Source organism: Tachysurus vachellii, chromosome 14 (assembly GCF_030014155.1).
Source record: "Tachysurus vachellii isolate PV-2020 chromosome 14, HZAU_Pvac_v1, whole genome shotgun sequence".
Taxonomy (NCBI): domain Eukaryota; kingdom Metazoa; phylum Chordata; class Actinopteri; order Siluriformes; family Bagridae; genus Tachysurus; species Tachysurus vachellii.
Genome location: NC_083473.1, coordinates 13,782,383 through 13,805,526, shown reverse-complemented (window position 1 = coordinate 13,805,526; position 23,144 = coordinate 13,782,383). Strand labels below are relative to the sequence as shown.

Here is a 23,144-nt window from a genome sequence, read left to right as displayed (position 1 = left end):
CATTATTGTCATTCTGCTTCAGAAATGAGATTTTATTACGTCTTTCCATATTAAGTGCCTAATTATGAGCTGTTGAAGACTCAACTCAGGTTATGCGGAATCCTTTACTGCCCTCTACTGTTTGTTTAGGATTGTGGCATGTCTGAAGAGTCATTTATTTATATACAGAACAAAGATTAACCAATGATATATTGCCAGTTTTGCTAGATAACATTTTGCAATCTTTCAGTGAGCTGCATAATTCCTTGTCTTCTTTATCGGCGAAAAACTGTCTGGATGGAACAAGTGGAAGTCTGACGGCGCAGGGTCAGGTGTGTGCGGTGGGTATAGCAACACATCCCATCCAAGCTCCAATCATTTTTGACGGGTGATCAAACTTGTGTGATCCTTTACGTTTAACGAGCTCTGGACGTTTCTGGATGATGGATTCGTTCAAAGCGTCTAATTGCCGACAGCACACATTCATTGATTGGATAGGAGCACCTTTAAAATCCCACCACAACGAGAGCATAACCTTCCTTTCGATGTCGTTTGATCACCATCATCACGTCAGGACCAAGACCGTTTGTGCACCACGTTGTAAACAATCCACTTCTCATCACCAGATATCAGTCGCTTTAATGAACATTAAAGAACACCTCGTGATTAATGGATGTTTAATGTTTCTGCTCTCTCTCGTGTCGTGTAACGTCAGTTTGACTCGATCGATGCCTTTATTTGGTCGTCATTAACCTCAGTGTTCATCCCTGACCGAGATCAAAATCACCAGCACAGAATTTCTTGAAGCATCTTTGGCACTGAAGTTCTTGTAGAACTTTGTGACCATAAACTGTACACAACTGTTTATAAGATTGACGCCAGTTCATGCGCAGTTTGGTCTTCTGTCTTCAACTTGTAAAATCTCCAAAACTTAACCAAACCACTCAAACTGTGAGCTGAAAAATGACATGGCAATAACAGACCCAATGACTCCAGCACTTGAACCGAACTAGCGCCATCTATTGCTCAAAATATGTAATGACAACCCAATATATCTTTGTTACGTCCGTTATGTTATGTTATGTTATGTTATGTTGTCTGAAATAAAGATCTGTTTTATTATGTTATGTATAACGTGTTTGGAGTCATACTAACATTTCTATAGCTATATATATAAAAAAAAAACTGGTTCCAGCCTTTGAACAGAAGCTTTTCTCTTAAGCTTTGTATTTCTGGTGAATCACACACTGCTTTTTCGTGGTGAAGACGGCAATATATGTTTTTTAAACTCGTGCATTGTTATGTTATGTTAATCATAATTATACAATTCTAGCCGCACAATAATCCTGCAGGGGCGACAACGAACAAGAGTCGTCTGTTTCCGTCAACTTTTAACGTCACTTCCGTCTACAGTACGTGAAAACGGAGGCTAGCATGTTGCAGTGGTAAAGCTGAGCTGAGCTAACAGTGACTGTGGCGAAATTTCTTCTGGGTCAGTGAACTGGAAAAAAGGTTCACAAGGTACCTTTCGAGGACTTAGATTTATTTACTGCTTTACTTTAAGGCATCCTGAGTGACAGAATGAGCGGAGGGACGCCGTACATCGGGAGTAAAATCAGTCTAATTTCCAAGGCCGAGATTCGCTATGAGGGAATTCTGTATACTATCGATACCGAGAACTCCACTGTGGCACTCGCCAAAGGTGAGATGCTAACGTGCTAACATGCTAATTTGCTAACATGCTAACTCCTGCTAAAATCCGCTCAAGTCGTTAACAAACAGCTGTGTGACGCAAACAAACAATTAAGCGACTAATTTACGATCAAACCCGTTAAGAAATTTGCACCATAGCAGACTGGCTAGTTTTTAATTAGCTTGTATTCTATTAATATAACAATCTTGTTGGGTAAAGACACTTGTTAATGACAACATTGGAGCTTTGTAGGCGGCTAGCTGCTTAAATAGCAACCAACCCTTTGTTTTTGTTTGTTTTTCCTTTCAAAATAAATATTTCAGTCAGAAGTTGTTTATTTAGATGTCAGTTAGTAGCAGAAACGTACTAATTTGTTAGAAACGCACAGTTCATTTAAATCTAAGTGCACTGTTGCAGGTATGCACATAATTATTCATGTAACAATAGCCAAATACTTTGTTGTCTTGTCATATAATTACTCACTCTGCAACGCAAAGTAATTGATAGCTTGAAGCACGCATGACTGTAATTATTACTGGGAGTAAGTTAAATGAGGTGAATATTGTATCTTGTATACTTACTACAGTACTTGTCTGTTCTTCTTACTAATGAATGCTTGATTGATACCTTGTCTTTAGTGCGCTCGTTTGGAACTGAGGATCGCCCTACTGACAGGCCGATCTTACCCCGGGATGAGACCTATGAGTACATCATCTTCAGAGGGAGTGATATTAAGGACCTGACTGTTTGTGAACCTCCCAAGCCATCTTTGCCTCAGGACCCTGCAATTGTACAGGTACTGGATACATACTCCTCCTCAAGCTTATTTGTAATCACGTTTGGCTCATGTGGCATGTAAAATCTGGCCACTGATTGCATTTTACTTTTCAGTCGTCTTTGGGATCTGCTGCTCCACCCTCGGCTTTCCAGAGTGGAAACTCGTATGGTCTGTTTAAACAAGCTCCAGTGTCCCCATACAGCCAGTTCACTGCCACTTCATTGGTCTCTCCATCGTTTGGGACTGTTGGAGTCAAGGGTTTGTTTCTTTATTAAAATGATATTCATCTATGTGGATTTTATGCATTTTGCAGTTTTAGTTTATAGTCACAAATACTTTTTTCCAAAAATGATTTACATCGGAAAACGTTATTAGACTTCTGCATTAATATCTTTGTAGCCCAACTCAACATATGAAGACTCAACATATTGCCTTATCCACATGAAATTTTGTGATTAAAACTCACACATGTCCGTGTCTGTAGGTCGCAGCAGTCCTGCCCTCGATCCCTTGCAGAAGAGTCCACCTGTGGAGCCATCGGCACCATTGGCATCGTCAATCAGCAGTACTGCACCTGTGCCTGTGAGCCGCAGGAGCCCCATCACAGCACGACTCGGCACAGCCGGTGCCCCAGACGCCCCTGAACAAAGGCGGGGTGAGGGACGGTCTAGACTACGCCCAGGACTAGGGCATGCAGCACCGGATGCTAATGTTCGCTCAGGTTTTTCGTCAGCAGGTGAGGGTTGAGCAAAACTGATCATTTTTCTGTTTAATATACACAAGTGCTAGCTATTGTATAATTGTACAGCTGCAAGATACTGAAGTATCTTGTGTACACTAAAACAATTCAAACTCGACAGAAAGAAATTGAGACCCAGTGAACTTCTGTGAATAGGGTTTATGGAAGAAATAATATGGGAAAGTCTAAATTGGTGTATATACTTTCTCAGGCATTGATGCACCTAAAGTGACTGAACGACCAGAGTCCGATCAATCCAGAGGTGAAAGTAAGGAAGCCCCTAAGCGGCATGCAGGTTGTTGTATATCTGCTTTAACGGTCTTCCACTCAGCCATGCTCTCAGACCAAAACTGCATGCCATATTGCATTGTTTTACATCCAGACTTTCATTTAGACTTTCATAACTGTTCATTTATATTGTATATCACAGAAGGTCCATGGTAGAATGCACAGTTGCCTTTTTTTGTGGGGACAACATAAATTTGCATGTGTTGTCTCATTGGTATCGGTAATTGAAAAAGCAATGTGGATCAATGGAAAATATCTATTAAAGATATTAATAAGATATTTAAGATAAGATATAAGATAATTAAAGATTAATAAAATAATGGTTGGCTAGGCCAGGGAGTTAACCTCAGGCCAGTAAAGCTATTTATGGATACTGCTGCCTATGAAATGCAAACAGGACTGATGTGAAAGTTGTGTGGATTCTTGAAATAATCTGCCATTAATGAGACACAACTTTTTATATATCAGCCTAAAGCTACATGAAATAACCTTTTTTAACCTATGGAATTTACCATTTTCATCGATTAGCTTACATTTTGCTTCCTCAGTAAACTTTTCTGACATGCCATCTTCCAGTTATTTCATTGCATATGATGTATATGATAATCTAGGGTTCTTTGTCGTTTAGCTGCCGGACCTGTTGGGCAACCTGGTCAGCGTCGCGGTCGTGGTGGAGGGCATCGTGGCAGAGGCCGTTACCCTGTGAGAAGAGACGGACCTATGAAATTTGAGAAAGATTTTGATTTTGAGAGTGCCAATGCCCAATTTAACAAAGAGGAGATTGACAAGGAGTTCCAGAGCAAACTCAAGCTTAAAGGTAAAGCTAGAGCTATTTTCAAAGCTGCATGTTTCTATGTAGATAAAAATTTGCTGTAAATCAGTTATGTTCCTTTTTAAATCGTGTCACAGTCTATATATTTTGGGAATTGTAGGACATTTGGTTTTCGTGTAATTAATTATATTATGCCAATCACATGGTACTTACATTTATGCCATTGGATGCCCTTATCAAGAGTGATTTTCTCTCCTTTTATACATCTGAGCAATTGATGGCTAAGGGCCTTGCACATGGGACCCAGCAGTGGCAGCTTGGTGGACCTGGGAGTCGATCTCACAACCTTCCGTTCAATCACGTGCAACGGATTTCTATAGCATTTATGACTACAGTAATATCTGATGTAGTATGATATTTTTGAATTTTGTATGTATTTTATGTTTAGATGAGAAACCAGAGAAGGCTTTGAATGGGGAGGATAAAGGTGACTCAGGGGTAGAGACTCAAAACAGTGAGGGTAATCCTGACGAGGAAGATCCACTGGGACCCAAATGCTACTACGACAAGTCCAAGTCTTTCTTTGACAACATCTCATGTGATGACCTTAGGTTGGTACTAATTTTCTGATTTGTAAAAATGTCCAACAAGTTTCAGGTCACAAAAACATTTATAATCTCTCTTATTTTTATTTTTGTAGGTATTTTTTCGGTATCAAACAAAATGAACACCTGGTTATTTTATGTTATTAAAAGACTGTGTGAAACCAAAGAAAACCAAAGGGCTTTTTAATTTAATGGACAAAATAAAAAAATTATGGTGTGCATGCAAGATTGGCTTAAAATATTTAAATGTTTTACAGAGAAAGGAGACAGACGTGGGCAGAGGAGAGGCGAATGAACGCTGAGACGTTCGGGATCCCGTTCCGCCAGAACAGAAACCGAGGTGGATATCGGGGCCGTGGGGCTATGGGCTTCCGAGGAGGACGTGGTCGCGGAGCCAGCCGGGGGTCATTTGGAACACAACATTCAGGGGGCAGTGGATACAGAGGGAGTTACAGAGGAAGCCAAGGGGGACGGGAGTTTGCCAATTTTGAATACAGGGTAATGTATGCTCCTCATTTGGTGTCTTAATTTTACTTGTCTGTCAAACAAAGTTTAAAAAAAAAGGGCTTCTGTTTTTATATATAGTGGAATTTCTGATATTTGCATGGTATTTGTTTTTACAATTTGTTATTGTAATAATGGAGTAAAATGATGTATTGCATGTTGGTCTGAATTTGTTTATGTATCCTTTACCCAGAAGGACAACAAAGTTGCTGCGTAGTGCAAGTGGAACCTGGAGCCACAGGACGGTGTAACTAATGGGTATCTGTGTTTCATCACTACTTTTGACAAGAGGAATGAAGTAAAAATTTACGAGATGTTTACTTGTCACCAGCACTGGCATAGACCACTACGAGTGGATACAAATGCAATTTCTTTTCCATATCTTCTACAAGTGGAAATCTTTCAGCCTTTTAAAATGTTGACCTGACAAGAATATTTCCTGATGGGGTAATTTGTTATGAGCATATTTTAGAGCAACTAATTTTTTTTCCTTCAATACTAAACTTGTATTTAATAACCAGTTAGCTGTAAACAAGCAGTGTATGTGTGTGTGTATGTATATGTGTAATATATATATATATATATATATATATATATATATATATATATATATATATATATATATATATATATATATATATACACACACACACCTTTGAACACTGAAATAGCTATTATTTTGAATATCTTTTTTCCGTTCCAACTTTTTACTGTATTTTTCTACTTACATGCTTGAAGTTTGTTGGTAGAAATAGTAATTATTTTTGTTTGATTTATCTAGCATGTGGTTGGATTTTCTTAGACTTTCCAGACAACTCTGGTACATGAAATGGCTGTATTTAATTTCCCTGCTTAAGGAAACATCTAATTAGTCTGACCAGTAAGCCTGGATCCTGACAAGTGAGAAAAAGATCTTTTAAAAAAACAAATCATGCTAAAATCTTAAAACTTCATATGGCACCAAACAGTAGGAACTCCGTCAGCCGTAGATGCCGCACCTGCCTTGTAGCTGTACTACATAAGGAGTTATGGCATATGGCTTCGTACATTTGTTAACATTTACAGACACAGGAGGCTAAAGGATATCAAGTGTGATCATGGAGAATAGCACTGGCTCTGTCACATGGAGAAGTCCCGATATTCTGCACTTGAATTAGTTGTGGTATGTCACTGATGACGTAATTGTTTATTGAATGGAACGTTGTATATGATCAAATGCGTCCTGTGCATTAGCATGTATAACCACGTTTTTAACGTTTGATGTCAACGCTGACACCAGTGTATGTGGGTTTTGAACAGTGCGGTATGGTAGAGTTCAGCTGTACGGCAAGTGAATATAATATGGCCACCGTGTGTGTTATGTAGCACTTATTCCTTACATTAATCTGCCGAGTAATAGTGTTCCTGCACTATTTACCAGTGTAGCGAGTAGGTAAACGTACAGGTGAGGCCGTAGATCATTAATGATTTGTGCTATCCTCGAGTGCAGAAGGCTGTTTACTTCAGTTAGTTCCTCTTGCGTTGTCTACCCCACTGTATGGATTGATGTTTATAACGTTAGATATAGAGCCAATTAATATTCCTTGATCTGGTTTCAAAAGCATGTTCATTGGATGAAAAGTGATTTGTATGTGTTCAGAGTGTATATGCACAATGTAAGCTCCTATCTATACTGGTGCATATGAGCCCTATTCATCACTTCATTTCTGGTTCTGTTTTGTGTTTTTACTGCATATGTGAACTTCTCAAAGACTCGCTAGTAGTCAGTGCAAGTCTTCAAATCTTTACATTTGTTTGAAGTCTCTGATCTAACTGGTAGAATGTTTAAAAATGTAAGCAGAATGCAGATGCTTATGATAGAAATAGCTATTTTGACTGATTTGTTAATATCTCACAAGTATCTATATCAAATCTAGCAATTTTGCCTCATTAAATTAAGCCTTTTGAATTATTGAGCTTTTTCTACCTCACATTGATTATGATAAGATGAAAAAGAAACCTTTTATGTATGATCTTTACACTACACTCACCATGAAAACCTATACACGGATAAATTATTTCACCGCTGTTGTTACAAGAAACTCGTACTCAGTAAAAGTTGGACTGACTAAAGAATTTAAGTTGTCGATTTCTCAGATGCATTTGAGAAGCTTCTTGCATTGATACAATCCCAAAGTTTATTTAAAAGTAGCTTGTAAATAAGTTCTAGACAGCAAACCAATAACACTCAATAAATACCAGCATTAGATCTTTTCATTTCTCTCAAGTCTTTTTGTTCTTCTTCTTCTTCTTCTTTGAAAGCCCCAATTACATGTTTAACAAGATATTTTATTCAGCAATTCAGGTTTTAGTTGGTTTTTGGAAACATTTGATTTGTGGCTCCATCCTAAAATGATCAGTTTTTCCTCCTTCAGTCAGTGCTTATTTAATCTCTTATTAGATAAAAGTGTGATGGAACAAAATCTCTGTGTTGCTTATTGTTGGACCTTTTTATTTAATCACTAAATGATTTGCAGGATATGTGTAAAAATACCAAATAATATTGCAATAGTGTTAGATTTTTGTTTTTGTCAGTCTTTAGCTAGAAGTGTTACACTGCTAGATTGTAAAGTTTTGTCATTATTTTCAATTAGACTTTCTATTAACTGAAAAGTTTGTCCGGTGTATATTTTGTCAAAACTGTTAGCATTAGCAATAAAGTTTTGTTGATTGTTTAAATGTATTTCACTACCTGGGAGCTTACTAATTATTTTGGGTGCTATATATCACCATGGCATTGTAAAGGACAAGTAGCTACTCTTAAAGTAAACTGCTTTGCATTGAGCAAACTAAATTTGCACTTTTGCACTTAATCTCTTTTATCCCATTCTCAATTTCCAGTGGTTTGTTTCTCTCTGCAGTGAAAATTTATAAAGGAATACTCAGAATATTGTTTAAGATTTTTCCTTAAGTCTTAAGACGATTAAGACTATAACTGTATAGATGGCATCTTTATGAAACGTTCCATGCTACATCGAGATCTAATATCTGGATATCCATTAAGAGCATAGAAGAACTTTATGATCATATTTAAGAGGATTTTTATTTCTGATTCTTTTTCCCTTTTCATCTATTTCGTTCCAGGTTGTGTTCTGTGCTATACCTGTTAGTTTTCAGGGCAATATGTGAAATACAGGGTTTATTTAGACTTAAAATATTGTTCTGTCATTTGTCAACACCATTTTTTTCTGATTTAATCATTCATGATCACTCTTAGATGTGTTTTATTCACCTTGAGCAGTCACTGCATGCTGGTGTTGCCACAAAACCCATGACAAAATGTACGGCAATGCTTGTGAGGCAGATACTGTTACAGAAATATTGTACGAGTGTGAGACTGAATACCACTTCCTTCAGTAAGGTTTAACGTTACATTATTGTCTTTCATGCATGAGGGGTGTAGCTCAGTGTAAAGGGATTTTTACTCTGAAACTACAATAAACTGTTAATCATTACCTGCTTCCTGGTGAATTTAGTCTTGTTATTGTTTATCTTTAGCAGAATTTTTCTCCAGCTAATTTTTATACAGAACAATTATGTAGAAAATGTTAAAAGATTCATTAAACATTTTAACAGCTCCTAACTAACTAAAATAATTTCAGTCCATCCCCGACAATAACCCTCAATGTTCAAATTTCCTTTGCCCATTTTGATCTGCTGTATATCTGTTGTATAAATGATCCATTCCCCTTATGAATGTAACGTACACTCGGGACACTTTATCAAAGCGGGATCAGTTCTTTGTGGTATGGATTTTGACAAGATGTTGGAACTGTTTCTTTGAGATTCCAGTACACGTTGACATGATCGTATGATAATTCCTGCAGCTCTTTCAGGTGTGAATTCAGATCAAGTTCCTGGGAAAACCACCGAACAACATTCGCTTTGTAATATTACAGTATCATGCTGGAAATGACTTGGAAGATGGGAAAATTGTGGCCAAGAATGGAAGCACATGACCAGGAACAATACACAAACAGGCTGTGGCATTAAATGATAGATGTTTATGATTGACATCAACAGTGCCATAATGAACTAAGAAACACAATTCCTACACCGTTACACCACGTTGATCACCCTAGATCCAACATCTATGCCATGATGAAATCACACTTTTCCCCCATTATGGTGTTTGAAGTCAATATAATCTAAAGCTTTTGACTCCTTTGACTCATACATGCCTGTATGATTTGTGCTGCTCCCACGTGACTGACTGATTACAGAACTGCATGAATGTACATGTGCTCCTAATAAAAGTCCAATCTTAGTGTAGCTCTAATAAGCTAAAGCCTTTTTTTCTGTCGTTGAAACGTATGTGAAAAGTTATAATCAAACATTTCCTACCTCCTGCAACAAGAAAGCTGTTCAATCATATGATCTTGCTTCCTTTTCTTTTTGTACGCATGCGTTTGTGTTCATTTGTTTACATTATAGTGTCTGCACATATATGATGTATATAATTTCTTACCTGTGTTTTAATAAACGACAAATAAAACAGCCACTTAAAAGCCGTCACTGGGGTTAAATGTTAACTGGATGTGTTTTATTAATACAAGTGCGCTTAATGTATAAGGTGGGAAATAACAGTTACGCGCATTACGTAGTCTACTGGATGTCCAATCAGGGACCAATGTGTAGGCCTAGTGGGCGTGGTCTAATGAGGGTTCACTGTTGAAGTGACTTCATCAGCTACTTCCTACTGAAGCTCCTCTGTTACACTGACCTCTCTGTCAGCTTTAACATCCGATTGACTTTAGATAGAATCTCTCCACGAATCTCCTCATCATGGGGCTGACAAAGGATCCTAACTACAAGAAACTGGAGCAATGGTACAAATCAAACGCCGGAACCTTGAACATGAGAGAGATGTTTGATGAAGACAAGGACAGGTTCTCAAAATTCAGGTAAATACAAGCATAGTGTTTAGTAACTCTCATTCTACTTTGTTAGACTGAAATGTGTATCCGAGGTAAAGGTGGGAGTTTATTAAAAGGACCCGGTGCGCATGGAGCCTCCATGTTTCTTCTACTTCACCTTTGGATTGATGTTGCACAGGATTGCGCCACAGGGCCGATAGTGCAATCATGTTGGCTCAGATCTGACTAACGATTCCGACACCGCGTTGCAATAACTACGTTTATGTAGAAATAAGTGTGTGTGTGTGTGTCCGTATGTGTCTCCATCTGTGCAGTCATTACGCAGCGCTAGCAGACGCTAAGCTAGAAGGACAACATGTAGCTTTACTGTGTACAAGGTCACAAGGCTCGTGCATCGCTACATATGTAGCGTGGAACAGCTGAACATCATGTATACTGTTTAACACGTGAGCAGACATCTAACTGCGGTGCTTTTAAAGAGGTTTAAATGGAAGAAAGCGCAACACGTCGTGTCATTGGTGTGTGTGTGTGAGTGTGTGTGTGTGAGAGAGAGAGAGCTACGTGTGAACCTGCACGCAGCCGGGATTTAGTCATCATGACACTTGTGAACATTTTCGACATAGTTTTTCAGAGTTAAATCTACTCTGTGTTTTGCGCACAAACTGACTAAAAGCCAACATCAATCACTGGTGAGATTGTGATACACGTGAGGTACGAAAACTGTCCTGAGCTTAATCATTTTGGCTTTGTGCATCTTTCCTCCTTTCTGTTTCACTGACCTCTTATTTCCAGACAAGCCACTGGGCCACCTCTGCTTATACCGTCATGAGATCATGCTATGTGGCTTTAGGATGTAACTAGGCACCTTAATAAATGATCTTTACCTCATAAGAGGGTATGTCCATATGAGGACATTTTCACAATGTATAATGTGGCTTAGGTTTTGCTAACAGTGTCAAAACGACGAATCTTGCTATCCCATACCATGAGGCAGATATCCATAAGGGCATGCACACACGTTTGTATCTGGGCCGATTTATAATATCCAATTCACCTATTGGCAAGTTTCTGGGAGGTGAGAGAGAAAAAACAGAAGAAACCTATGGAAATGAGGTGCGAATCTTGAACCCTGGAGCTGTTAGACACCCACAATCAAAATTAATTTGAATAAATTTAGCAAGTGATGGACTGGCATCACATCCAGGTTGTATTCCTACTTCGTGTCCTCTGAAAGGCTTTGGATTCCCGCAACCCTGAACAGGAGAAAGCACCAAAATCTGATTGATAACCATGATTCTCAAATATAAAGTATATCATGATGTTAATATGATTTTAAATTATTTTATGTGCTCTATTTTAGAGTTCCTTTCATATTTTATATCTAAAACATAAGGTTGTGGTTTTTATTCTGCTCTGCTCTTTTTCTTAGTGTAACCCTTGAGACTGATGACGGTGACTTACTTTTGGATTATTCAAAGAATCTCATCAATGAAGATGTTCTGAATTTGCTGCTGGACATGGTACAGTCCACTTCCAATGAATGCTCACAAGTCTATATTTTTATCTGTAATGTATTGAAAATGTAATGTATGTGATTTGTTGTTTAAGTGATTTGGCATCACTTGGAATCTCAAATGAATTATTCTGCTGCAGTGGTATGGTGGCATTTTGGAGTGCTAAAGGGCACGGTTTTGTTTATATAGACTTGTCAGAACTGATCAGTCTTAAACCCGTCCACTAGTCACTGCGCCAAGGATCTTGTGCTTAATTCCCCCAGATTTTGGTTTATTCCCAATAGATCTTTATACACGGATACATTACTGGATAAATGTCATGCAGTTTCATATAACATTCACATAAATGTAATAAAACATTGGAGGTTGCAACATTGCGTTATAGTTAGTTTTGTTATACTGATACGTAGTTACACTGTGCTTGTGTATCTAGTAACTATTCACCATCATTGATAGCCTAATGCAGTTTGTTAGCTAATTCTGATCACATTATTGTGCTTGGGGAGGGGATTACAAAATTTACAAAACTTCGGAATCCCTGCAGACTAGAACTGGGAACTGGAGCGTAAAGTGTTCATATAATACTTCCCTTTTAGTATCCAAATTGAGGAAGAATAAGGCTTTTAAGGCTCAGACATGGATTTATATGGCTATTAACTACAGTCATCGCCATAATGATTGCAATATTAATTTTTCTCATTTTCTTGAAGCATCTTCATTTTCAATAAATTCTATCACATAAAAAATGATACTGCATTTTTTTTTCTGCAAACATTTTTAAATGGTCATCAACCCTGCAATTAATATTTTTTTTTTCTTTGCCATCAGTGAGAATTTCAGCATCAAAGCTTATAGATGAACCACTTCTCATTTTCTTTGAGAAATGTTTAAGCAATTAGAGTGCTTCATGTTCCAATATCCCTTTGACAGTCTGTAGCTTTTTCTACATGTGTTAATAAACTAGAAACTATAGAATAAACTATTATTTAAAAACAGTCTAAACAAATATTACTGGAAGAAAATGACGTTTCTTTCATTAAGTTGTATCATTTGTATAAACTCTTCCAATTGCTTGCAGAATCATTTATGTCTGTTGCATTTACAGTATATTTGATTTGTGAACAAAAATGAATGTATAAAAAAGTAAATAAATGTTTTCCCCTCCTGTTCATTGTCAGGCGAGGTCACTGGGAGTGGAGGCAGCCAGGGAGCGCATGTTTGCTGGAGAAAAGATCAACTTTACTGAGGTAGTGTCAAAGATTTAGCTGCATATCCATCAGAGAAATCTACAATTACAATTAATCTACGACATCCTCAAAAGTTCTCATTTTACCTCAGATAAAATGTTATGCCTCTTTAGGACTGGTGGTTTTCCTGGTGAAGCTCAGCAAGATGTCAATTTTCATATGCTTCCAGTTATAACATTTTATTATACAAAACATGGAAAACATCAGGCATTGTAGTCTGCCATTGCAGTGTGCCTGTCTGTAATGTCTGTAAAGTAATAAATATTATAACAATCTGTTAATTAGGTAAAGAATATTCTAACCTTGCTCACATTTTGGCTACAGATGCTGAATGAACAGGCAAGAAGTCACGTTAGTTTCTGTGGGATGAAAAGAGCAGCTGATTTAAGCAGCTGATTGATTCTGATTGGTAGCAATGAGGTCACTTGGCTCAAATATAGTCCCGCTTAGAAACGGGCAATATAAAAAAGAGGCAGACGTATCTTATTTTTAAAAAATAAAAAAGACATTGTTCTGTTTTTTTCTGTGGTTGTAAATTTAGCACAAAAGCTAAAGATAACAATTAGATGCAAATTATGAAAATAGCTGAGCTTTGATTTCCCCTCTTAGTAAATGATCTTTCTGTAACTCTTCTTTACTCGTTTTGTTGTGCTTGAGGAAATCCAAATTCTTACAAAGCACAGTGAGTATAAGTTAATACTGAGGTGTGTGTGTGCATGCAGGGCCGAGCTGTTCTTCATGTTGCCCTGAGGAACCGCAGTAACACCCCAGTCCTGGTGGATGGGAAAGATGTCATGTCTGAGGTGAACAGAGTCCTGGAGAAAATGAAGGGGTTCTGCCATGTGAGGAATTTCTCATTGTACTCTTTTTGCATAATGCAAAGAACACAAGTGTCCGTGGTGTTAACGTGTCTGTATATTTGCAGAGAGTGCGCAGTGGAGCATGGAAAGGCTTCAGTGGTAAAGCCATCACTGATGTTGTGAACATTGGCATTGGTGGATCTGACCTGGTGAGTGTAGCTGATTGTGATTAATGTGATTTTTTTTTTTTTTATTAATCTGATCTGCTGACTGTTCTTAATCAAATATAGTTTACTTCAACAGTATGGGTTTATGAGTAATGTGGACCACATTTGTGTGCAGGGTCCGTTGATGGTGACCGAGGCTCTGAAGCCTTATTCTAAAGGTGGCCCAAATGTCTGGTTCGTGTCCAACATTGATGGGACACACATGGCTAAGACTTTAGCTCAGCTGAATGCAGAAACCACCCTCTTTATTATTGCATCCAAGGTTGGTCTTAATACCTCTTACACCTGGGGCGTAGGACATGCTTTTGTGCATCTTGTTGATAATCTGCGTTTTGACATCTCTAGCACAGTGAACACAGACTCAGGTATACAGACAAAAGACTGGCAGAAACCTGAAGCACTGGTTGTACAGCCTGTAACTTGTCGAAACATCATTGTTCATGAAGCAAAAACCTTTAATGTAAATAAACTGACAATATACTTGAACTAATAGGCTTATACCTTCTATTACTGATCTGTTTATAATGTTAACTGCATAGTTTGATTTAAAGGTGAGATCAACTATTTTAATTCCTCAGCTGTCTGTCATCTGGGCAGGTGACAGGCAGCCAGTCAGAAAGCTCCAGCGCTCACATTCAGTTTGAGCCTAAGTGTGCTTTGTGGCTGTGGCTTTGGAGGGAACAGTAAAGGAAGATGGTGAAGAAATGGACGTTTTTAGTTTCAACACTGAAAAAACAAGTTTCAAAACTTGTTGAAGCTTGAAACTAAGTAACACGCTTCCTCCATTCTGACTGGACAGGTTACTTTCCTTTTTGTTCAACTTCTTTTATATATCGTATGTGACAGACGTGTAAAGAGTTAAGAAGTCAAATTAATATTCTTTTTACTGACATTTCAAGAAGTCAGGAGCTCTGCATACAGGGAGTGCAGAATTATTAGGGAAGTTGTATTTTTGAGGATTAATTTTATTATTGAACAACAACCATGTTCTCAATGAACCCAAAAAACTCATTAATAGCAAAGCGGAATATTTTTGGAAGTAGTTTTTTAGTTTGTTTGTAGTTTTAGCTATTTTAGGAGGATATCTGTGTGTGCAGGTGACTATTACTGTGCATAATTATTAGGCAACTTAACAAAAAACAAATATATACCCATTTCAATTATTTATTTTCACCAGTGAAACCAATATTACATCTCAACATTCACTACTATACACTTCTGACATTCAAAAACAAAACAAAAACAAATCAGTGACCAATATAGCCACCTTTCTTTGCAAGGACACTCAAAAGCCTGCCATCCATGGATTCTGTCAGTGTTTTGATCTGTTCACCGTCAACATTGCGTGCAGCAGCAACCACAGCCTCCCAGACACTCTTCAGAGAGGTGTACTGTTTTCCCTCCTTGTAAATCTCACATTTGATGATGGACCACAGGTTCTCTATGGGGTTCAGATCAGGTGAACAAGGAGGCCATGTCATTAGTTTTTCTTCTTTTAGACCCTTTCTTGCCAGCCACGCTGTGGAGTACTTGGACGCGTGTGATGGAGCATTGTCCTGCATGAAAATCATGTTTTTCTTGAAGGATGCAGACTTCTTCCTGTACCACTGCTTGAAGAAGGTGTCTTCCAGAAACTGGCAGTAGGACTGGGAGTTGAGCTTGACCCCATCCTCAACCCGAAAAGGCCCCACAAGCTCATCTTTGATGATACCAGCCCAAACCAGTACTCCACCTCCACCTTGCTGGCGTCTCAGTCGGACTGGAGCTCTCTGCCCTTTACCGATCCAGCCACGAGCCCATCCATCTGGCCCATCAAGACTCACTCTCATTTCATCAGTCCATAAAACCTTAGAAAAATCAGTCTTCAGATATTTCTTGGCCCAGTCTTGACGTTTCAGCTTGTGTGTCTTGTTCAGTGGTGGTCGTTTTTCAGCCTTTCTTACCTTGGCCATGTCTCTGAGTATTGCACACCTTGTGCTTTTGGGCACTCCAGTGATGTTGCAGCTCTGAAATATGGCAAAACTGGTGGCAAGTGGCATCTTGGCAGCTGCACGCTTGACTTTTCTCAGTTCATGGGCAGTTATTTTGCGCCTTGGTTTTTCCACACGCTTCTTGCGACCCTGTTGACTATTTTGAATGAAACGCTTGATTGTTCGATGATCACGCTTCAGAAGCTTGGCAATTTTAAGAGTGCTGCATCCCTCTGCAAGATATCTCACTATTTTTGACTTTTCGGAGCCTGTCAAGTCCTTCTTTTGACCCATTTTGCCAAAGGAAAGGAAGTTGCCTAATAATTATGCACACCTGATATAGGGTGTAGATGTCATTAGACCACACCCCTTCTCATTACAGAGATGCACATCACCTAATATGCTTAATTGGTTGTAGGCTTTCGAGCCTATACAGCTTGGAGTAAGACAACATGCATAAAGAGGATGATGTGGTCAAAATACTCATTTGCCTAATAATTCTGCACTCCCTGTAGTTTCGTGGTAGTTTTTTTTTTTTTTCCCCCCCTCTTTTCTTGACTTCTTTTGTTTCACTGAGTCAGTCATTTGATGTTCTTGAGGAATTAGCAGAGGTCGACGTATAGAAATTTGATCCATTTTATTGCTATGCTCCTATGCCTACACAGCATATCAGCATGGAAAAAAATACCAAGAAAGTGTCCCATTTTACTTACTATTCATACTAAATAGTATCCTGGATCAGAATTAATGTGCCCCAAACTTTAATAGGTTGAATTTAGTTTCCTAAAGGTTTCCAATTATTAAAATGTTGATCTGTGAAAACTTTCATCCAAAGTTGCCCACTTTTTGTTGCATAATGGAGGAGTTTTGTGACTGCTTCCTTTGTGAAAAAATAAATCAAGAGAATGGTTAATTAATTTATACAGTATAAGTTATATAAGGGGTAATGAATGAAGCAAAGCAGAAATACAACAAGGAGGTGAAGGTGTGTAACTAGGCAACGACACACACTTCAGTTACATGACATGTTAGTGTGTCCCTGTATTTGTGTACTCTTGCAGCACACGTAGAAGTGTTTATTTATATATATATATGTATATGCGTGTATGAATAAAACATACTTTTAGTTCATAGAATAAGTAGGTAAACTGGAATGCAGAAGAAAATTGCACGCATACTCTTCATTGAAATGTGGCTTGTTTTGAGTGCGACTCCCTGAAAGGTTTTGAAACAGTCACACACACACACACACACACACACACACACACACTCATCCTCATGGTTAGAACGACAGGAACGTAATTTGTTAAATAAACGAGATTCTCTCCTGATCCCATTCGTAAACCAAGTGACCACACAGCAAATTTCCCGTTTATCGCTACCTCAGTGTTTATCAGCTCCTGAGCAAAGACAGTGTAACAAAGGCAGGGAAAGGTACAAAGTAAACATGATGTATTGCTGTTTAAAAACAGCACCCGATGGCCTTAATACCGTGTTAAGCAACTGCCTGTAGCTCATGTGTCCTTTTCGAATGTGTTTGGCTTTTCTAGACTTTCACCACACAGGAGACAATCACTAACGCCGAGTCAGCTAAGGAATGGTTCCTGCAGACAGCCAAGGACGTGAGTGTCCTGACTCTAATATGTTCATCACACTGTAAGTGCTGCAAGGGCTGAACTGACAGTAATAGGGTTTATTTTACAGGCTTCTGCTGTGGCCAAACACTTTGTGGCTCTCTCCACCAATGCGGTGAGTCATTCACGCAAAATGTGCTTGCGATATTTGTCTTTTATTTGTGCCAGAATATTCTTCTTGAGTTGCAAATTAAGTGGAAGTCTCTCGTTTTTAAAAATGAAAGTTTTTCTTGCTTCTTCTTCTTCAGCCCAAAGTGAGAGACTTCGGTATCGACACGGAGAACATGTTTGAGTTCTGGGATGTGAGTCTGTCAAACGGATTCAAACATTTTGGAGTCTAGCATTAAAAACACAACTAGAGGAGTGATATTTATTGCATGCAGTGCCCCGGACCTGGCAGCATGATCATATTACTGATTTACTGAGTGATGAATTTGTTCATTGCATGATGTCTTGCTAAATGCCGTTTCTTATTATAATAAGGAAATGTGGAGCTACTTAACAGTGTGCTTGTTCTTTTTAGTGGGTTGGTGGCCGTTATTCGCTGTGGTCTGCTATTGGTTTGTCTATCGCTCTGCACGTAGGTATGTCAGCTCGAGAATGATGCTCTAATGAATGGAGTTATGATCAATGATCTGTGACTAATTTAACAGATGATTTAATAGTCGCCTGCATTGCTGAGCGTTTGGTGAATTTTGTGTCTTTCTTCAGGGTTCGACAACTTCGAGCAGCTTCTAGCCGGTGCCCACTGGATGGTTTGTACTTTACATGTCCCTCTTCTGTAGTTTTTGTCTGGACTGCTTTTCATCATGTTGGATTTTATTATGGTTAACAGAAACCTGCAGACAGAATTGTCAGGTTAATTATCTAATCTCCACATTCTAGATTTAACATACAGGAACATTCAAAATAGATGATTAAATAGATGAATCATTCAGTTCTTCTAACACAATTTTAGCTTTTCAATTTTTATTTCAAGAGGATTTGAAATGACTAAAAACACTGAAATTTTAAACCATGCTCAGCAAGTTTTGCCCTCTGGAGAAGTCACTAAAACATTTTGTTTGTTAACACAAAGGCAGTAATAGATGCAAATCAGGTTTATTCATGCTCTCATCGTTTAGAGTAATAGAATTGAGTCTCTTTATTTGTGCCTGTGTAAAGAAAATGTGCACATTCATAGACATGGAAGTCTTGTTTTAGTCCAATATGTTAGATAAGAATCCAGAATATTAATGTGTGTAATGTGTACTATAGTGTGTATTATACTGATGTCTCAATAACACATCCTCATGCCAAAGTACACTTTAATTAAATCTCTTTTTCCGTAGCCGAGACTTTTAATACATTTCTTAAATTGATTACATATTTTAAACCGTGTTATAACCTCCTTATCCACTCAATCACGCTGATGTTTTCTTTAGATGAGAGCAGAAATGAAATATAATGTTGCTACAACTTTATTCATTTGAAAACATGCAACAGAAGATTTGAAGCATGACAAATACTAATCATTTGTACACATTGCAATTTTCTGGCCTTGAATAAATACAATATGAAATAAGATGTGATGCTTCAAAATACTTACTTAATTTGGTGTTTAATAAGCCTGCTTCTGAGCAGATTTGAGTTTGCTGGCGAATTATAGGTCAAATTGTTAACAGCCCGATTCGTCTAACTCAGCGATTCATATATAAATAACAGGAGCTTGTTGCGTTGTTTGTTTTTTTTAATCTTAACTCTCTATTTATAGGATTCTGATTTTATAAAAAACTAATCAAGAGAAATAAACACTGCCTGTGTACTGAAGGTCATAAATTGTATGATCGTGTAACTGTTGTTCTCCCTTATCCAGGATAAACACTTCTGCTCAGCTCCACTGGAGAAGAACGTTCCTGTGCTGCTTGCCTTGCTCGGTGTTTGGTACATCAACTTCTTCCAGGCTGAGACTCATGCTATGTTGCCCTATGACCAGTATATGCACCGCTTTGCAGCTTATTTCCAGCAGGTCAGTTGTGTAAAAACCGCAACATGTGAAACACACACAGTTGCATTTCATCATGCAGAATGCTTTGAGGAAATGCTGTTTTTTTTTTGTTTTTTCTGAGCTTTGTAGAACACTAGAACACTACAGCTGAATGTATAATTGATGCCTGGTATTTACAGGGTGACATGGAGTCTAACGGAAAGTACATCAGCAAGAATGGAACCCGTGTGAACTACCACACAGGACCAATCGTATGGGGAGAACCGGGGACAAACGGCCAGCATGCTTTCTACCAGCTCATTCACCAAGGTACACGAGAGCTCTGTCTCAAATCGTTAGTGTTTTGAAGTAAACTGAATTGAGATTAGTGCGAGAATGTCACAGTGCTGAACAACACTAAAACTTTCACAGGAATAAATGTTCAGCATAATGGTTACTCTCTTAAATCATCGTTCTCTGTTAACACCTCAGCCATTTTAACCCTCAGCACTGTCTGATGGCACCATCTCAGTACTATTAATAAAAGTAAGCAATGTGAGACCTATATTAAGGCTTTATTCCCTATTTAGTCCCTCCAGGACTTTTCACTGGCAAAAATGATCACAAACAGATTTAGGCAAAGATGTGTCACGTAACCATTAAGATTCATTCACATAACAGAATTTTTTTCAAAACTCTTTTAAAAATAAAAAATAATAATTATTATTATTATTATTATGGGGGCACGGTGGCTTAGTGGTTAGCACGTTTGCGTCACACCTCCAGGAATGGGGGTTCGATTCCCACCTCTGCCTTGTGTGTGTGGAGTTTGCATGTTCTCCCCGTGCCTCGGGGGTTTCCTCCGGATACTCCGGTTTCCTCCCCCGGTCCAAAGACATGCATGGTAGGTTGATTGGCATCTCTGGAAAATTGTCCGTAGTGTGTGATTGCGTGAGTGAATGTGAGTGTGCTCTGCGATGGGTTGGCATTCCGTCCAGGGTGTATCCTGCCTTGATGCCCGATGATGCCTGAGATAGGCACAGGCTCCCCGTGACCCGAGGTAGTTCGGATAAGCGGTAGAAAATGAGTGAGAGTGAGTATTATTATTAGGCTTAGATTATGTGGAGCATCTACCATACCATATCTGTGAATGATTTACTACAGAAATAATAGTGGAGTAGAGGGTATTTAATAATAAAAATGAATTAAAACAGGCCCTAATGTGAGGGCTTTGGTTATAGAAAATAAATCAACACTTCCTGACCAGTCAGAATCTGCAATTCAGCATCTTTGGGTGGAAGAATGTATTATCTTTAAAATGTAACAAATTTCAGATGTAAAATTTTGTTAATGTGTTGTCTGAAACATAGAAGCCTTAATTTAGTCTGTTTTTTGTAGGAACTCGTATGATTCCAGCTGACTTCCTCATACCTGCTCAATCTCAGCATCCAATCAGGGATAATCTGCATCATAAGGTGTGTGTTCAGATTGCATCCAGTCTCGTGCGTCTTTTTTTAAATGTGTGGAAATCCCGAAGCACAAAGTAGACTGAGATATCGATCAGTGCACAACTGCTTCATCCGAATTCTAACATACTGAAGACTAGTAAAGGGATTTTGTGTGTTGCTGTTCATGACGTTTTTATTGGGCTATATTTTATAAGATAGATTCAATGTTTGTTTCAGATCCTGATGGCCAACTTCCTGGCTCAGACGGAGGCTCTGATGAAGGGAAAGACAACGGATGAAGCCAGAAAGGAGCTGGAGGCTGCTGGCATGAGCGGCGATGCTCTGGAGCGACTTCTGCCACATAAAGTATTCCAAGGAAACAAGCCAAGCAACTCGATCATCTTCAAGAAGTTGACACCTTTCATGCTGGGAGCCATGATTGGTAAGTGCTGAACACGGAATTGAAATTTAGCGTGTTCTGTTTTACGGTTGCTCCTTCATCATCACAGAGTAACAAAATAGGCAAATGTGTTCGAGACTTCAGTTCAAATTAGTTTTTCTCCTGACCTGCTTGGATGGCCTTTTTCTCTCTCTCTCTCTCTCTCTCTCTCTCTCTCTAATACTTATATATTAGATGAATTATATGTCTTGTTTAATGTCTTGTCATTGAATTTAAGTTTTTAAAAAATGTTGTTGGTTTTTGTTTTCCTAGCCATGTATGAGCACAAAATCTTTGTGCAAGGTGTGATGTGGAATATCAACAGTTATGACCAGTGGGGGTGAGTAATAACATCATTTTAACAAAATAAATCACAGAGCTACACCCACTGCAAAGTCCTAAGGTTCTAATAAAACAGGAGCTTGGGAGCACTAGGGTGTGCTATTGAACTGTCTTTTAGTGATGAACAGTCTAAAGGAATGCTGTGATCTGTCTTTAGTGTGGAGCTGGGTAAACAGCTGGCTAAGAAGATCGAGCCTGAGTTGCAGGACGATTCGGAGGTCCACACTCACGACTCCTCCACCAACGGGCTCATCGGCTTCTTCAAGAAAAATCGTGCATGAGTTTCTCACTCAGACCCTCTACAGCACCTCTCTGATGTAGTTTTGGTCTAACACAAGAAGAATAGCACTTTCATATGTAATCATTGTCTGTTTGCTGGTCTTTGTGCATTGTGAGATTTGTCTGTATTCTTTTGCTTGTTCTAACCTGTAAAAGGAATCTTCATTCCTGTATGCACTGCGAGGTCTGGAACGCTGTAACTCCCCCCTCACCCTTCTCTTCCTACACGCTTTCCCATCTGCTTGGTCAAAACCAGCTGGTCAAAATAAAGATCTTATTTATCACTTTGTTGCTGTTTGTTTTTTTTTTTCTTTCTATTTTGGAAAAAATAAAATGTTTTGAATAACCTTTAGTGTTTTTATTTGTTCTTTGCTTACACTTTACACTATGCACAGTTCCTGAGTCTAAGTAACTATAGCAAAACCATTTGTTTAAATATAAAGCATGCCGTAACAAGGACCTTGTGGTGAGTCATTCAACATGGGAGGTCCTTTTTGTTTTGGATGTTTGAGCTCTACAACTCTTGTTGTTGATCGGAAGATCAGGGTTCAAGCCCCAGCACTGCCAAGCTGCCTGTTGGGCTCTTGAGCAAGGCCCTTAACCATCCCTGCTCCAGAGCCGCTGTATCATAGCTTCCCCTTCGTTCTGTCCCCAATCTCCTCAGTTGGGATATTCAAAGAAAAGCATTCCACGAATTCCACTTGCAATAATAAAGGCTTTTATGGCCCCAACTCATTCATTCATTCATAACTGATGGTGGGCATGCTGAAGGGATTGGTTCATGGCGCTTGGAGCTTGGAAGACTTTTATCTTCACAGCTTATGAAAAGTTATTTTAATAGGATTTATTGGAAATGAATAGCTGGTTGATGAAAATCTGATACAAAAAATAGCTTCCTGTTTGCCAGCTTGCATTTTTTTTTACTAAAATTTACAGTATCATTTGATACAATCGGAAATCTATCCACAAGGAGAATCTGAAGTTATATGATATATCAAACAGAA

General features: G+C 38.5%; 2 protein-coding genes across 6 annotated transcripts; both read left to right on the top strand.

The window, feature by feature from the left end:
• Positions 1–1,383: 1,383 nt before the first annotated feature.
• On the top strand, positions 1,384–8,852 carry lsm14aa (LSM14A mRNA processing body assembly factor a). 5 transcript variants are annotated; one of them, XM_060886535.1, is made up of 9 exons: positions 1,384–1,681; positions 2,311–2,468; positions 2,564–2,708; positions 2,935–3,186; positions 3,401–3,484; positions 4,106–4,294; positions 4,698–4,860; positions 5,112–5,352; positions 5,555–8,852. In XM_060886535.1, the coding sequence occupies exons 1-9, from the start codon at positions 1,561–1,563 to the stop codon at positions 5,573–5,575; spliced, it is 1,374 nt and encodes a 457-aa protein (XP_060742518.1). In that variant the 5' UTR covers positions 1,384–1,560; the 3' UTR covers positions 5,576–8,852. The 5 variants fall into 5 exon arrangements, with proteins under 5 accessions (XP_060742518.1, XP_060742521.1, XP_060742519.1 ...); XM_060886538.1 differs by having other exon boundaries at positions 1,385–1,681; positions 3,401–3,451; positions 5,552–8,852; XM_060886536.1 differs by having other exon boundaries at positions 1,385–1,681; positions 3,401–3,457; positions 5,552–8,852.
• A 1,232-nt stretch (positions 8,853–10,084) lies between these two features.
• Positions 10,085–22,424, top strand: gpia (glucose-6-phosphate isomerase a). The gene is made up of 17 exons (XM_060886533.1): positions 10,085–10,301; positions 11,704–11,794; positions 12,967–13,035; positions 13,758–13,877; positions 13,961–14,044; positions 14,178–14,324; positions 17,583–17,654; positions 17,737–17,781; positions 17,915–17,968; positions 18,190–18,250; positions 18,378–18,421; positions 19,522–19,674; positions 19,833–19,962; positions 21,031–21,107; positions 21,318–21,522; positions 21,793–21,859; positions 22,019–22,424. Exons 1-17 carry the CDS (start codon positions 10,183–10,185, stop codon positions 22,140–22,142), a joined length of 1,662 nt encoding a protein of 553 aa, XP_060742516.1. The 5' UTR covers positions 10,085–10,182; the 3' UTR covers positions 22,143–22,424.
• Positions 22,425–23,144: the final 720 nt, after the last annotated feature.

Coding starts and splice junctions, on each gene's coding strand:
- lsm14aa (XM_060886534.1), top strand. CDS start 1,561: ATGAGCGGAGGGACGCCGTACATCGGGAGTAAAATCAGTCTAATTTCC. Junction 3,485..4,105: donor AGCCCCTAAGCGGCATGCAG/GTTGTTGTATAT, acceptor TTTGTCGTTTAG/CTGCCGGACCTGTTGGGCAA. Junction 4,295..4,697: donor GAGCAAACTCAAGCTTAAAG/GTAAAGCTAGAG, acceptor TTTTATGTTTAG/ATGAGAAACCAGAGAAGGCT.
- gpia (XM_060886533.1), top strand. CDS start 10,183: ATGGGGCTGACAAAGGATCCTAACTACAAGAAACTGGAGCAATGGTAC. Junction 13,036..13,757: donor AAAAGATCAACTTTACTGAG/GTAGTGTCAAAG, acceptor GTGTGCATGCAG/GGCCGAGCTGTTCTTCATGT. Junction 18,251..18,377: donor GTCTATCGCTCTGCACGTAG/GTATGTCAGCTC, acceptor GTCTTTCTTCAG/GGTTCGACAACTTCGAGCAG.